Source organism: Sphaerodactylus townsendi, linkage group LG14 (assembly GCF_021028975.2).
Source record: "Sphaerodactylus townsendi isolate TG3544 linkage group LG14, MPM_Stown_v2.3, whole genome shotgun sequence".
Classification (NCBI taxonomy): Eukaryota; Metazoa; Chordata; class Lepidosauria; order Squamata; family Sphaerodactylidae; genus Sphaerodactylus; species Sphaerodactylus townsendi.
The window spans coordinates 26835320-26849146 of record NC_059438.1 but is presented as its reverse complement, the minus strand read 5'-3'; the positions used below and the strand labels follow the sequence as shown (position 1 = coordinate 26849146).

Below are 13827 nucleotides of genomic sequence, written 5' to 3'. Positions count from 1 at the left end.
TTGCTGATATCCTGTTTGCAAACCACCAGAAACCACCAGAATGGCAAATTCTACTTTGTGGCTTTCCTTTGCTAAAATCTGTGGGCCCATCTAATTCCCTCCTCCCCAGTCTGATGGCTCATGGCCATTAATCTTTTTCATCAAAGTCCTGGCTTTAAACCTCAGGCTTAATCCAGGCTTAAATAGCTAGTCTCAAAGAGTGAGAACTGAGGGAGCTGGAAAGGCATATTGCTCAGCTTTACATCTGCCACAGGGTAGATCTGGGCAAGAGGCTGTTCTCTGCAGTGTGACTGCCGATGTAGGTGACACATTGTCATAGCCTTGAGCTATGTCAGTCGCTGTTTTCAAGTTCTTGGGGAGACCGAGAAATGGCTGGGGGGGGGGGCATCTGAAAAAATGTGCACCTTCCTGTCCCACGGTATCAATACATGCTCTGATGGCTGTCTTTATCAAAATATGATACCAAACTAGGTTTACAAAAGATCACAGAGAAGCAGGGAGTGCGCAAACAGAAAACAATTGATGGGGGTGGGCGACATGTGGATGACACAAAACTTCTGTGTACTGGCAGTCCTTGAGGATGCTCACATTGAGGATGCCTACAGGACGGCTCTTCAGATAACTGGGATGTTGATACTATACAAAGCACACTGGGTACTCTTAGATGGTACTGTGCAAGTTCTGAGTCTTCCTAGCAAACGGTGGTGGTTGGTGGAAAGTGCCATCAGGTCACAGCTGATATTTATAGTGACCCTGTAGTGTTATCCAGGATGGAGACACAGTCTCTCAAAAATGTGGGGAAAATTAGCTCAGATCAGACTGCTTATTAATATTACAAGAGGCTGAGTAGGGAATCTTTAATACCAACGTATACGAAGATCAACTCTTGGAAGACAATTCACAGACAGAATATAATGCAAATTTGACAGTCTTTATTGCAGGGATAAATGGTTCGCAAGCACTTGATTCAATGCAACACACACACACACACACACACACACACACACACAGAGAGAGAGAGAGAGAGAGAGAGTTCCTAAGATATAAGTTGGAAAATAGGTTTGGAATAGAAAGGGGTATAGGAGCATGAGAACAGAAAGAAAAAAATGTCCTGGAGGTTCCTTGTAGGTAGACCTGGCTATTGCCAGAGAATGGGATCCCCATCTCTGCAACACCAGCATTACCCTTTAGGCTGGCATGCAAGCAGGGATACCTGTGAATAAGCACCCACCCCTCTATGCCAGGGCGGTATGGTAACAGTAGGGTTAAGGGTTTACAAGGTAAGAGATGTTCAGAGATGGTTTGCTATTCCCTACTTTTGCTTGGCTTTCATTGGTAGTCTCCTATCCAGATACTAACCAGGGCTGACTTTGCTTAGTGTCCAAGATCTGATTAAATTAGGCAGATGAGATTAGCAGATAGTGTCCGGAAAACTTCTTGCCCCCTTTCAATCCTTTCCCTCTGTGTTTCCTTGTGAGTAGCACTGAAAGATTGCTGTCCAGTAGCACTTCCTGATGGTGGTTCTCTGGTACATCTTTTTGTCTGCCAACCCCTGAGCAATATAAAGCACAAGCAGGCAGGAAAGATTCTTGGGACAACTGCAAAAATGATCAAATAAGTGTACGAAGTGCCATCACTTCTGCAAAAACTGTAACACAAGAGACCCTGACAGAGGATCTGGAGATCCGTACAGTTGAGGTCTTGCACAATTTAGAACACGTTTTTTTACATGTGAAAAATGAAGAACAACTTCCTAGATACCCATCCTGTATTCCTCCCCCTGGACTGCAGGTGAGATTGGTTTGGTTTTAATTAACACCGCCCACCCACTCACCCAACTAGCCAGCTGTAACAAGCCTGGGAGGAGAATCTTGGTTTAATATTCTCTGCTTGCTCATCTTATAAAGTCTGTTTCCTGTGTGAGGTCACCTTGGAAGATCAGACAAAAGAATCTGCTTACATTTTTCCCACAGGCCCAAAAAAAAAAGTTACTGCCTTGTCTGGAGGTTGCAATCTGGGAATAGTTGTCTTTTTATAAGGCATTTTCTAAATGCTCCAAATTCTGACATTCTGAAAGGCTGACTCAGACCAGCTGAAGGAAGTTTAAAAATGTATGATACATTAAATATACAATATATAATATTGGAAGGGGAGCAAAATTTGCTTGGTTCCTTCTGCCATTTTTGAACCTAAACCACAGGGATGTGGAGAGAAGGAAGAGATAGGCAATGACTCGAGATCCAAATTCAGAACATATTTCTAAAAATCCAGTTTAGTGTTCATGGAAACATGACTCTTCACAGGATATGTCTTCCTATGAACTCGAGAGAGGGTCTGTGTGACTTTTAGGCTTAGTTCTCACTACAGGTGAGATGATGCCAACCTGTGTGGCGTACTGGTTAAAGTGTAGGACTGGAATTTGGGAGACACAAGTTCTAATCCCCACTCCCCACAACTGAATCTTGCTGGGTGACCAGTCCCTCACTCTCAATCTTGCCTGTCTCACACAGTTGTCATGGAAGAGGAGAGAACAATGCTGGAAACCGTTGTGGAACAAACTGGAGTGTGTGTGTGTGTGTGTGTGTGTGTGTGTGTGTGTGTGTGTGTGTTCAGAGATGGTTTGCTGTTCCCTACTGTTCCCTACTTTTGCATATATACACATACATTTCTTGTTTGTGTTACTTCAGACAGCTCTGCATGGCAGAATCTTTTTTTCATATGTAAAATAATATTTGTTCGTGGAAAGCTAGCATGTCATGGGAGAAGGGCTCTGCACTAGTTTTCTCTGTGCAGGGAGTGTTTCCAATGAGAGAGCATTCCACCAGCAACCCAAAAATAAGCTGACATTGTTGTTGTTTATTCCTCAATCTCCTCCCTTGAGCTCCTTCGGTTTCATCGACTAGCCTCCTTCCACTTCTCCCTATCCATTGCCAGAGCTGACCTTTGTTTGGTGTGCCACGCATTCAGCCAGCAAATCTCCAGACGTCGGCGAGTACAGGTGTGGGGATGAGCGGCTGAGACCATCCCAGGGGAAGCGGTAACCGTAGCCCAGTATCTAATATCTAGCCAGTACTTACCATCTTTTGCCCTTTGCTGAGGAGCTGTGGGCAGCAAGCATTTGAAGTATTGGCTATATAATGGAAGGGAAATTGAACCTTCCTTAATTGTCCTGGAAGGATTCCTCTCTTTGTGTGCCGTTCTGCAAGGAAATTCTCTAGTCTGGCTTTGCAAAGGGAGCTATTGTTCTTCAGATACCTAGGCAGGTGTGAAACGGAGAGCTACATCCTGTGCGCTTCTGAAAACTAGTCTGACAAGATTGCTGTGCCAGGATTTGCAAATCCATAGAAGGAAGGAAGCCAGACATATGGGAAGCGGGCCTGAGGTGAGGGCACATAGAGCCCAGGAGCAGTGAAGAACTGGGCAAGGCAAACTCTGTGAAATCTTTCAGTGGGAAGTTGTGCTGCTTTTGTGTGTGTTCTGATGATCAGTGCCAAGACCCTTCCAAGATATTCAGATCAATAGTTCAGGCTGAATGTCTGGGCACCCGAACGCCAGCTGTTGGTTGGTGGTGGGTAATTTGTTCTGTTGAAAGTAGTTACTTTGAGATCACAGGATCGTCCAGGCATATTAAGGGCCACTGTAGCAAGAAAGACGAAAATAATAACAGATACTTTTTGCTTTTTGAAGAGAGTTGGTCTCCTCACTGATTCAACTCTCAGTGATCTACGAATAGCCAATACAACTACAAGTAAGAGTTTTTCAGTTCTAAAGATAAAAGCAGACAAAGATAGAAAGTAAGAAAAACAAAAAGATGAGCCCTGATTGGCTTCCCGCTTTCTAGAACATTGGTTTGCGTTCTAAATGGGATATATCAACCTAATTCATCTCACTTAATTACTAAATCTACCACTTTTCTATGAAGAAACGCTTAACAAACATTATGTTCTTATGTATGCAATCGAATTTAAAAACCAATGTATAATCTTTTAAGCTTTATTTTGTCAATATGATTCCCCACTCTGCCACTTGAGCTGTGGAGGCTTATCTGGGGAATTCAGATTAGCTTGTGCACTCCAACACATGCCAGCTGGGTGGCCTTGGGCTAGTCTCAGTTCTTCTGAGCTCTCTCAGCCCCACCTACCTCACAGGGTGTTTGTTGTGAGCGGGGGGGGGGGGGAGGGAAAGGAGTTTGTAAGCCCCTTTGAGTCTCCTTACGGGTGGGAAAGGGGGATATAAATCCAACTCTTCTTCTCCTTCTCCTCCTCCTCCTCCTCCTCCTTCTTCAAAAATAATTTTTCAGTTCTGTCAACTTGTATAGACATATTTCTGAGGCTGCTTCATGTTGAAGACATATTTGCTTTGAAATTATTGAAAAATCACATTGAGAGTCCTGAAATGTGGTGCTAAATATTCCCAGTTCTACAATTCAAAGAAGTTAAGCAGGTTAAGAAAATCTACACAAAGCCCCCTTGTTGTGGTTCCTATAGTATTGGAGGGGAGGGATCAGTTTAATGCAAAAATTGAAATTTTATTTTGAGCTCGGGGCGGCTCACAACATAGTTTAAAATACAATAAATAAAGCATCTACCAATATTAAAACATGCTAACAACTCAGTCATTTCAGTAAATTCAAGAGGTGATTAAAACATTCCTTTGGGCAGAAACATACATCAGCATCCCAGTAGGCAGGGAAATTCTTGTAAAAGCAAAGGAAACTGTTGGGTCATATCAAACTTCCACACGGAAGGTCGTCACATGCTGGGAACAAGGGGGAGAGATGTAGCTGTGCTAAAAGAAACTCTTTCATGTTTGACCACAAGGATCCCCCCTCCCTGTTTTTCTCTTGAAGCTCCCCCATCCTTCTTTAAAAACCATGAACACATTTTCGGATTTCTCAGTGAAACTGTGTAGTGATGGTACTTGGGCTGTAAAAATGAAAAGTGAGAACTCTGAATTCGGTCTGAGCTGCTGTCTTTTCCAGGAGATAGCATACTTCTTGGGTTTACTGTACAGTCGTGGCCCTAAAAGTTTCCAAATCCTTTAATCATGACCAAGCTGTAGTGAAGGTGGGGCAAAGGAGGGTTCTTGCTCCGGGAGCCAGTAGCCTGGGGGTGCCCTAGCTGTCATCCCCTTGCCCCCCTCCACGGTTGCAGCCCAAAAAAGTCCTGCGTTGCTTTAGAATTAAGCTTAATTTACTTTTAGATGAGTGGCGCTGCAGCTGGGAGGAGACAGGGAAAGGGCACTGTACATACCAAGTCAGCTGCCACTTGCCTAGAAGTAAATTCAGCTCAATTTTAAAGCAACTGCAGGCTTTCCTGTGGCAGTGGGGGCAGCTACGGAGGGAAGGTGGGCAAGGTTCCCCCCACCCACACTACTGAAGCTCTCTCTCCCCTCTTTATTTTTCCCCATGTCTCTCCCCTCCCCCCAGTTTTTCTCTCTTGGCCATTTGCTCCTTCCCCCCCCCTCTTTTCCCCTCCTTTCTCTCTGGACGGAGGTTATACTTCTGAGTCAGCCATTCTCAACCAGGGTTCCCTGGTACCCTGGGGTGCCGTGAGCATGTCCCAGGGGTACCGCGGCAACACTACCACCCCCCCTCATTTTTGTGGTGTCTCCCACCGGCGCCAGCAAGGAAATGGAGCTGGCCCATGGGGCAGAGCCAGCCACAAGGTCAGCAGCCACCCCCCCCCCAGTGCTACCCTTCTCCCTGGGAGGGGAAGGTGGGGTGTGTGGCAAGCAAGGGCAATGGGAGGGGAAGGTGGAGGGTGACGGCAGGGGTACCGTGAGATATGAAGAGTGAGGTCAAGGGTACCCTGACCTCAAAAAGATTGGGAAACACTGTTCTGAGTAGTAGTCTGAGAACAAAATCTTGGGGTATAGGTGGACAGTAAGTTAAACGTGAGCAGTCAGTGGGATGCCGCAACAAGAAAGGCTAATGCAGTCTTGGAGCATACCAATAGACACCTCGCATCCAGATTGCAAGAGATTGGTGGGGCGCAGTTTGAGAACTTGCCCGGAGTGCCATTTTCCGTAGATAGTCCCCTGATCATGACCGTCCTTCCCTTTTGGTTTCAGTCACAGAGGTAGCATCAGCCCTATCAGTGTCATCATTAAATTTAATCCCCCCCCCCCCCCCACATTGCAGAGCTGTAGCAAATTGACGTACAATGAACAGGGCTGTGTGTCTGTGGCTTCAGTTCAGAAATGTTGAAAGCTGAACTTCACTGGCTGAAATGCTTGTTCCGTCTTGTTGGAGAACTGCCTGTGTTCCGGGGAGTGTAGCCTTTATCTGCTGGCCAAAAGATTGTTTGGGACTGGTGCACAGAGTCCCTCAATTTCCCCTGTGTTTGGCTTCATTATTTTCTGGGTCAAGAGATGGTAGCTTTCTAAGGGAAAATGTTCTATCCATTCGTCCGCCCCCCCACCCCAGCATAAGAACATAAGAATGAGCCTGCTGGATCAGACCAGAGTCCATCTAGTCCAGCACTCTGCTACTCGCAGTGGCCCACCTGGTGCCTTTGGGAGCTCATGTGCAGGCTGGGAAAGCAATGGCCTTCTGCTGCTGCTGCTGCTCCCGAGCACCTGGTCTGCTAAGGCATTTGCAATCTCAGATCAAGGAGGATCAAGATTGGTAGCCATAGATCGACTTCTCCTCCATAAATCTGTCCAAGCCCCTTTTAAAGCTATCCAGGTTAGTGGCCATCACCACCTCCTGTGGCAGCATATTCCAAACACCAATCACACGTTGCGTTAAGAAGTGTTTCCTTTTATTAGTCATGCCCCCTGGCACAATATAAGAGCACCATGGGGTTTGGGGTTTCTTCTTCTTTTTGGTGAGCTCTTGATGTCATAGAAAGGAGGAATTCAGAGATTCACTTGGATATTGAATATTTGTCCCTAGATATCTTAAAGGGTGTCTGGGAAGATAATGCTCTGGATGTGCTGCTGTATATGCAGGGCTGGATCAACATTTTTTTGAAGGGGGGCAAGAGGACAAAATAATGCCCCCACATATCATATTTTTCTTCATATCTATATCTATATATTTCTTTATATACACACATATATAATCAATGTATATAATATATGTACAGTTCTCCCTTCCACATCATGACTTTCCCCATCACGGTTTTTAAATGTCAGCATATGAAATTAAATGGGAAATTCTGGGGAGTTTTGTGGAAGTTTTAAGATGACAAGTGAAGGCCAATAGACGACCCAGAAAAAGTTTATAATGTATAGAATATATGTTTAGCATTGCATACTATTAACATATGTTACATTTTAATAGCACAAATATACACCTTTTTTTAAAAAAATGTTAAAAGAAAAGACAGAAATCAGACTTATTCTTTTGTTCTCACACAAGAATGCACAAAATTTCCATTTTGTGACTGGGGTGCCCGAGGCAGATTTGAAGGTGCATGAATAAACTACACCTAATCATACCCCCATCCTCTCCCCATCCTCTCTCAGACTCCATGGCACATCTGCAATAAAACATCAGTAGGTAAGATTTTCAAAAAAGTTTACTTCCGATATACCAGTGATGGTCAACCTTTTAGAGACCGAGTGCCAGGGGCGGAGCAAGGGGAAACTGCACCTGGGGGACACCTGCGCCCTGCACCCTTGCCACGCCCCTGTTTGCCCCCACCCTGTTCTAGAACGCTCCCAGAACGCCCTTAAACACCCCTGGAAAGTCCTCGCCTTGCCCCCACAGGGGCACGCACGTGGTGCATCGTGCCCCCTTTGCCCCCTTGGCGCTATGCCACTGCCAAATGCCCAAATTGGGACGACGATGCACATGCCCACAAAGAGGGCTCTGAGTGCCACCTCTGGCATGCATGCCATAGGTTCGCCACCACTGCTGGATATATCCTCTCTCTCACTAGAAAAGGCAGTAATGTTAGGAAAAGTGGAAGGCAGCAGGTGAAGAGGGAGACCTAACAAGAGATGAATTGACTCCATCAAGGAAGCCATGGGCTCAGTCTGTAGCACATGAACAAGGCTGTTAACAGCAGGATGCTTTGGAGGTCATTAACTCATAGGGTTGCTATAAGTTGGAAGTGACTTGGCAGCACATGTTTGCTGAGAATTACTTAGGTTGTTGTTCTTTTCCTTTTGACGTCTGTTTACACGTCATGCCCGTCGATGATTTATGCAGCCCATGATCAGAGTTTTGTAAAATATGTTTCTCTCTCTGTGAGGAATGACTTAATGCTGCTTACCCTTCCCACCGCTTGGCAAACGAGCCAAACGGTGGTGTAGTGGTTAGAGAGTTGGACTAGGGTCGTGGTGGCGAACCTTTGGCACTCCAGATGTTATGGACTACAATTCCCATCAGCCCCTGCCAGCATAGCCAAATATGTTGATATTATACAATACTATACATATATTTGTTAGTTTCTAAACCTTGTTAGTTTCTAAATTTGTCATCTTCTGGCATTCGTGTGTTGTCTGTGACTTCTGCAAAACTCCCCCCAAATTCCCATTTAATTTCTGATGCCTCTCAGAAGCGTGATGTGGGAAGTCGCAATGTGGAAAGGATGACTGTAATTGTTGTAATGGCCTGGTCCTGTTTGGTTTTTTAAGAATTTATGTATATTTTCAATCTGTTAGCTATCATGGAGGCCCTGATGAGGGCAGGAAGGTGGGGAATAAGTTCTGTAAATAAAACCAGTAAAGAAATGTATCTCCAAAACATCCTCATGGCTGTACCTGTGTGCTGCGAGACATGCCTTCAGACCTCCGCCTTCATCAGACTTGCACAAGTCTTTTTGGCAGATGAATGGATGTAAACAGGGTGCCCCAAGGATTGGAAGTTTGAAAAGACAGGTCTCTGTCCTTCTCCCCAAGAAGCTTACATTCTGGCTTTCAGGATGTGGGTAAAATATTTTCTTAGCAGATTGAGTTGCTCTGGCTGCTGAAACTTTTGGCTAGGATCCTGAGCAGGCCAAGTGTAGCCAGCCATCTTCCCTGCTTCTCCCCAAAGCCTTCTATGCTCCCTGAAATGAGACTCCTGTGGGTCAGAGGACAGCTCAGGAGCAGTGTGTGTGGGGTCAAAGTGAAGGTCTGTGGTGGTAGAGGAGAATAGTCAGAGATTGCCCTCCCTTCTGCTGCCAGTGGAAATCCTGCTCTGTTGGCAGAACTGCTCTTAGGGTGACAAAAGAGGAAATGAGCGCCCAAGCCCTTGTCCTTGATGACTGTCTAAAATGGTCTGTTGCTTGAGAATGTAAAACCAAGGAGTGGTGCGTGTGCTTTAAATTACTTCATACAGCATGCCGTTTTTTTTTTCCTCTTTTGCCTACTCCTTCCCATCAGCTGCAGGTTAGGTCTTGCTTGATGCCGGTTGTCTCCTGGGTGTAGATTCAAAACAAGTTAGAGCAAGCCATACGTGCGCTTTGGGGCACAGCGAAGCCTGGGAAAAGAAACTTTTAAAGTGAGCCGGAGGGATGCCTAAGCCAACCTTCTGTCTCTTCCTCCCACAAGAGAACAGTGTTTGTAGCCTGGATTCCAGTGGTGTCTATGACCATTGGCAGAGGAATGAAGTGTACAGGCAAAGTTGCCCTCAGAAGCAAAAATTGGGGCTTCTGTGTCATCAAAGGGGAAGACACTCTCTCCTCTCTTCCCCTCTCTTGCCCCAAATCAATCGTGGATATTGTGGGACTGTCTGTCGTGGTCTGATAGTATCCAGTGTCTTGCTGAAGTTTTGATTGGTGGAGATGGGCACTGTATAAGTTGGTGGCAGTTTTAGCGGGAAGGGGGAGATGGTTGAGGGGCGTGCCACACACTGTTTGCTTTGTGGATGTAGGAGAGGGAGTCGGGCAGTGATGAAGAGAACCTTCCACACACCTCTGCACAACTCCCTATGCCTGTATCACACCCAGATTAGTTGTAGCCCACAAAAGTGATTTGCTAGTACTCATTTGTGATCAGGATCTCCTGGAATTACGGCTCCTTCCTGGGTTTCGGAGATTGGTTCCCCTGGAGAAAACGACCGCTTTGCAAGCGGACAGTATGCCATTATACCTCACTGAGGTCCCACTCTTCCCCAAACCCTACCCTCCGTCCTGAAATCTCCAGATATTCCTCAACCCGGAGCTGGCAACCCTATTCATGATCTGACAGCAGCCTGAAAGCTGAGAGGCGCCTTCCAATACAAACAGGATAAATGACTATTACATCGTATATTTCCCATACATCATTAAAAGCCTCTTTGTTACTAAGTGAAGTATTAATAGACGGTACAATGTTTTTGACAGGGAGAAGATTACGAGGGAAAGCCTTCTACAATGTCAATGGAAAAGTCTACTGTGAAGAAGACTTCCTAGTAAGTAAGACTTTAGGGCTTTCTGTGTCTTCTGGGGGATTTCTGTGTGTTCTGTGGAAATCGTTTATATTTATAGGCATGGCCAGATCATGGCCAACTAATAAATTAATTACAGTTTTTGATCCATTGCTTCCCAGCAACTGATATAAAGAAGCATACTACCTCTGGTAATGAAGGAAAGAGGTATCTATCATGACTAGTAGCCATTGTGACGAGTAGTCATTGGTAGCCTTTGAACAGAAAACATTTCCAGTGGGCATATTCTGTTGTAGGTATCTGAACTTGCATATTTGAAATGTATTGAATAGACTAACAGACACAGGCACATGTATGTGGAAGTGGCAAATGGGGTCAAGTTGTGGCCAATTTATGGAGACTGGGCATAGATGTCAAACTCACGACCCTATGGTCTTATGGACTACAGTTCCCATATGGCATTATGGACTACAGTTCCCATCATCCCCTGCCAGCATCATGCTGTGCCATAGAGTTTCCATGGTCAAAAAACATGCAGAGGTGGTTTGCCATTGCCTGCCTCTGCGTAACAACCCTGGACCAACCCTGGACCCTGGATCATACTCTGGTCTGATCCAGCAGGCTAGTTCTTATGTTCTTATGGTGGTCTCCCATCCAAGAACTAACCAGGGCTGACACCTGCTTAGCTTCTGAGGTCTGACAAGCTCAAGATGGATAGATAGATTGTGTGTGTGATTATACTGTCCAGTCACAGCTGATTTTTGGTGACCCCCGCAGCTTTTCAAGGCAAGAGATGTTCAGAAGTGGTTTGCCATTGCCTGAGTCCACGTGGGCTGTTAGAGTTTTGAGAGAACTGTGAGTGGCGATAGGTCACACAGCAGGCTTCACGTGGAGGAGTGGGGAACTGAACATGGTTTTCCAGATTAGAGTCCACTGTTCTTAACCATGCTGGGTGGATGGAAGATGGATAAATATTTTGAATATTTTAAATGATTTTAAACCCGCAGCTCAATAGCATATTTACTCAGGCATGACTGTCTAAAATCCCCAAACAAAAGCCACGTCATACCTCATAACACAATGCAATGTGCACACTTTTGAAGTCTCTAAAATGCTTCATCAGGCTGGGTGTTTTTAAAAATGCACACAAAAAGGAACCTGGCAGAAGTGACAAAACTTTGTCTTTCAGGGGTGGTATTAAAACCTCTTTGTCTGCACCAGGTGGGCTGTTTAGTTTCAAAGGGGAAAAAGAAGGTGTGGAATTTTAGCACATCTCAAGACAATGAGGTAGATCCAGCCACCCTCCCAGGAGCCTTCTTCCAACTTAGGTGGCTCTTCTCCTGGCTGTGATTGGAGGAAGGCTTCAAACTTGAGCCAGTAGGAAAGGTGGGCTTTTCTACTGAATACATAAATACATACAGTTTGCTCAGTTGAGTAGCAGGATCTATCTCTGTAATGACATGCCAGTGGTGCCCTCCACTGCAGATAAGAATTTAACTTTCACTGGAATGCTCATTTCACTTTTCACGGTCATTGTAGACACAGTTACACGGCTTAACTCTTTCCAGTGCAGACTGGATCATGGGATTCAGGACTGCATCCTGGTTGGCTAGAAGACAGGTCTCTGAACAAGTAGTCATGATTCATCCTCTATTCTAGTTCTGGTTGATATGGAATGGTGAGACAGTAGGGGACACCTGTCTAGCAAGCCAGATCAGCCCAGGTATCAAGTGGGATGACAGATGTTGCAGCCAGTTCGCCCTCACATCCTAGGGCCGTGGTGGTGAACCTATGGCACTCCAGATGTTCAATTCCCATCAGCCCCTGCCAGCATGGCCAATTGACATGTTTTAATCATTACATGCACATTTTGTGACAATCCTTTTATATAAATGTGAAGAAATACACATACGTAATAATTATTCATGTATGTATTTTTTTAAATTAACATCAGATTAGACTACCAACAATAAAAACTAAATGATAGTTACTGGCTATTACTGCTAATGATAGTTACTAGCTATTATTGCTAGTAGAAATTTTGTGAGGCTGTATCTTTGCTGTGAGTTGTTAAAATCTGGCTGATATGTTGTCAAGGCTGTACAAATTATAGGGGCTACGGTGCCTTGAGCACTTCTGCCGCCCAAGCTCTTCTGTGCCCAAGCTCTTACCGCCCTTCCAGCCTCTTTGCCCCGTAGCATAGGGCAGCTGTGTGGCCAGGAGGAAGGACTTGCACAGCAGAAGACAAGCCAGAAGATGGGGAGAACAACTGCACCAACTAGGCCATGAGCCACATATTATGTGGCAAAGAACCCTATGTGGTTCATAAACCACAGTTTGGCCACCCCTGGTATAAACCACGGTTAGCTCAGAGTAGCAGTGACTGAAAAATAGCAAAACAGAAACAGCAACCCTCATCCCTTGGATGACACAGGACTTCCCAAGTAGTTCTAGATCCGTGGTGGTGAACCTTTGGCACTCCAGATGTTATGAACTACAATTCCCAACAGCCCCTGCCAGCATGGCCAATTGGCCATGCTGGCAGGGGCTGATGGGAATTGTAGTCCATAACATCTGGAGTGCCAAAGGTTCGCCACCACTGTTCTAGATTGATTGTTGCCCAGCACAACTGAGTCTCTCACGGATGGTTAATTCTTAGTGTTAAATCTGGGGAATAGTTCTGTCAGTAGCAACCCGGAAATATCCACTGCCTTCCGTGAACTTAAACCATCCCAACCAGATGTTCATGCCCCATCTTGATGATCTATTTCAGCACAGTTAGAAGCAAAGGAAAATACAGCTTTCTATTTTTAATCAGAAAAAGGTTGGGTTTTCTCCACCCCTTTGTTTTTAAATATCATGTTAAAGAAAAGCCACAGTTGTTGCTACCAGCCAAAGATTCAGAAGACATTGCCCATCATTTGAGCATGGAAGCACCGTATATCTGGCAGAGGGGGAAACACAATTTTAAGCTAATTGAGTTTGTTATTGAAAATCTGACAGTTTGCATTTACCTTGCATGCAACCCGGGAGCATCCCTAATGTCGTTGTCTGTCTTCATTTGTGTGTGATTGTCTTACTCTGAACTGTCAATACTGTTTGAGAGAGTTGAAGTCAGCCTCTTACAAAAATACAGGAATCTGACCTTTAAGAGACTTCTTCTCTGTCATTCTTATTGACCTGCTTTCATGATTTTGTATTACTCTGGAATTATTGGCCTTTGGATCAGATCTAGCAGAAGAAGTTGGCAAAACAGATCTTTTCTTGGATTCCCATTCCTGCCGTTTGTCCCAAAAACTCTGGGTGAGAAAAGAGAGTTTTGCAAGCAAAATGCACTCAGTAGGCACAAAATAGGATTCGGCCACCCCTCTTCTAATAAAAGGAAATTTGTGTGTTGGTCTTTGTGGTTCTGTTTGGCTGTGCTGCTGTCTCTTTGTGCAGCAAGATCTAAACTGAGATGGATAATTTGCTGTATGCCCTGGGATGTAGGCTAATGGTCTTCAGAACATGTCTTCAGAACATGG

At 45.1% G+C, this 13827-nt stretch overlaps 1 protein-coding gene across 2 annotated transcripts in view; it reads left to right on the top strand.

Moving 5' to 3' along the window:
- LOC125443562 (WT1 interacting protein) overlaps positions 1-13827 on the top strand; it is a 64189-nt gene that overhangs the window by 31878 nt on the left and 18484 nt on the right. For both annotated transcript variants that reach the window (XM_048515774.1, XM_048515773.1), the window contains one exon: positions 10260-10327. In XM_048515774.1, coding sequence (XP_048371731.1) covers positions 10260-10327 — 68 coding nt within the window. The remainder of the gene's footprint in view (positions 1-10259; positions 10328-13827) is intronic.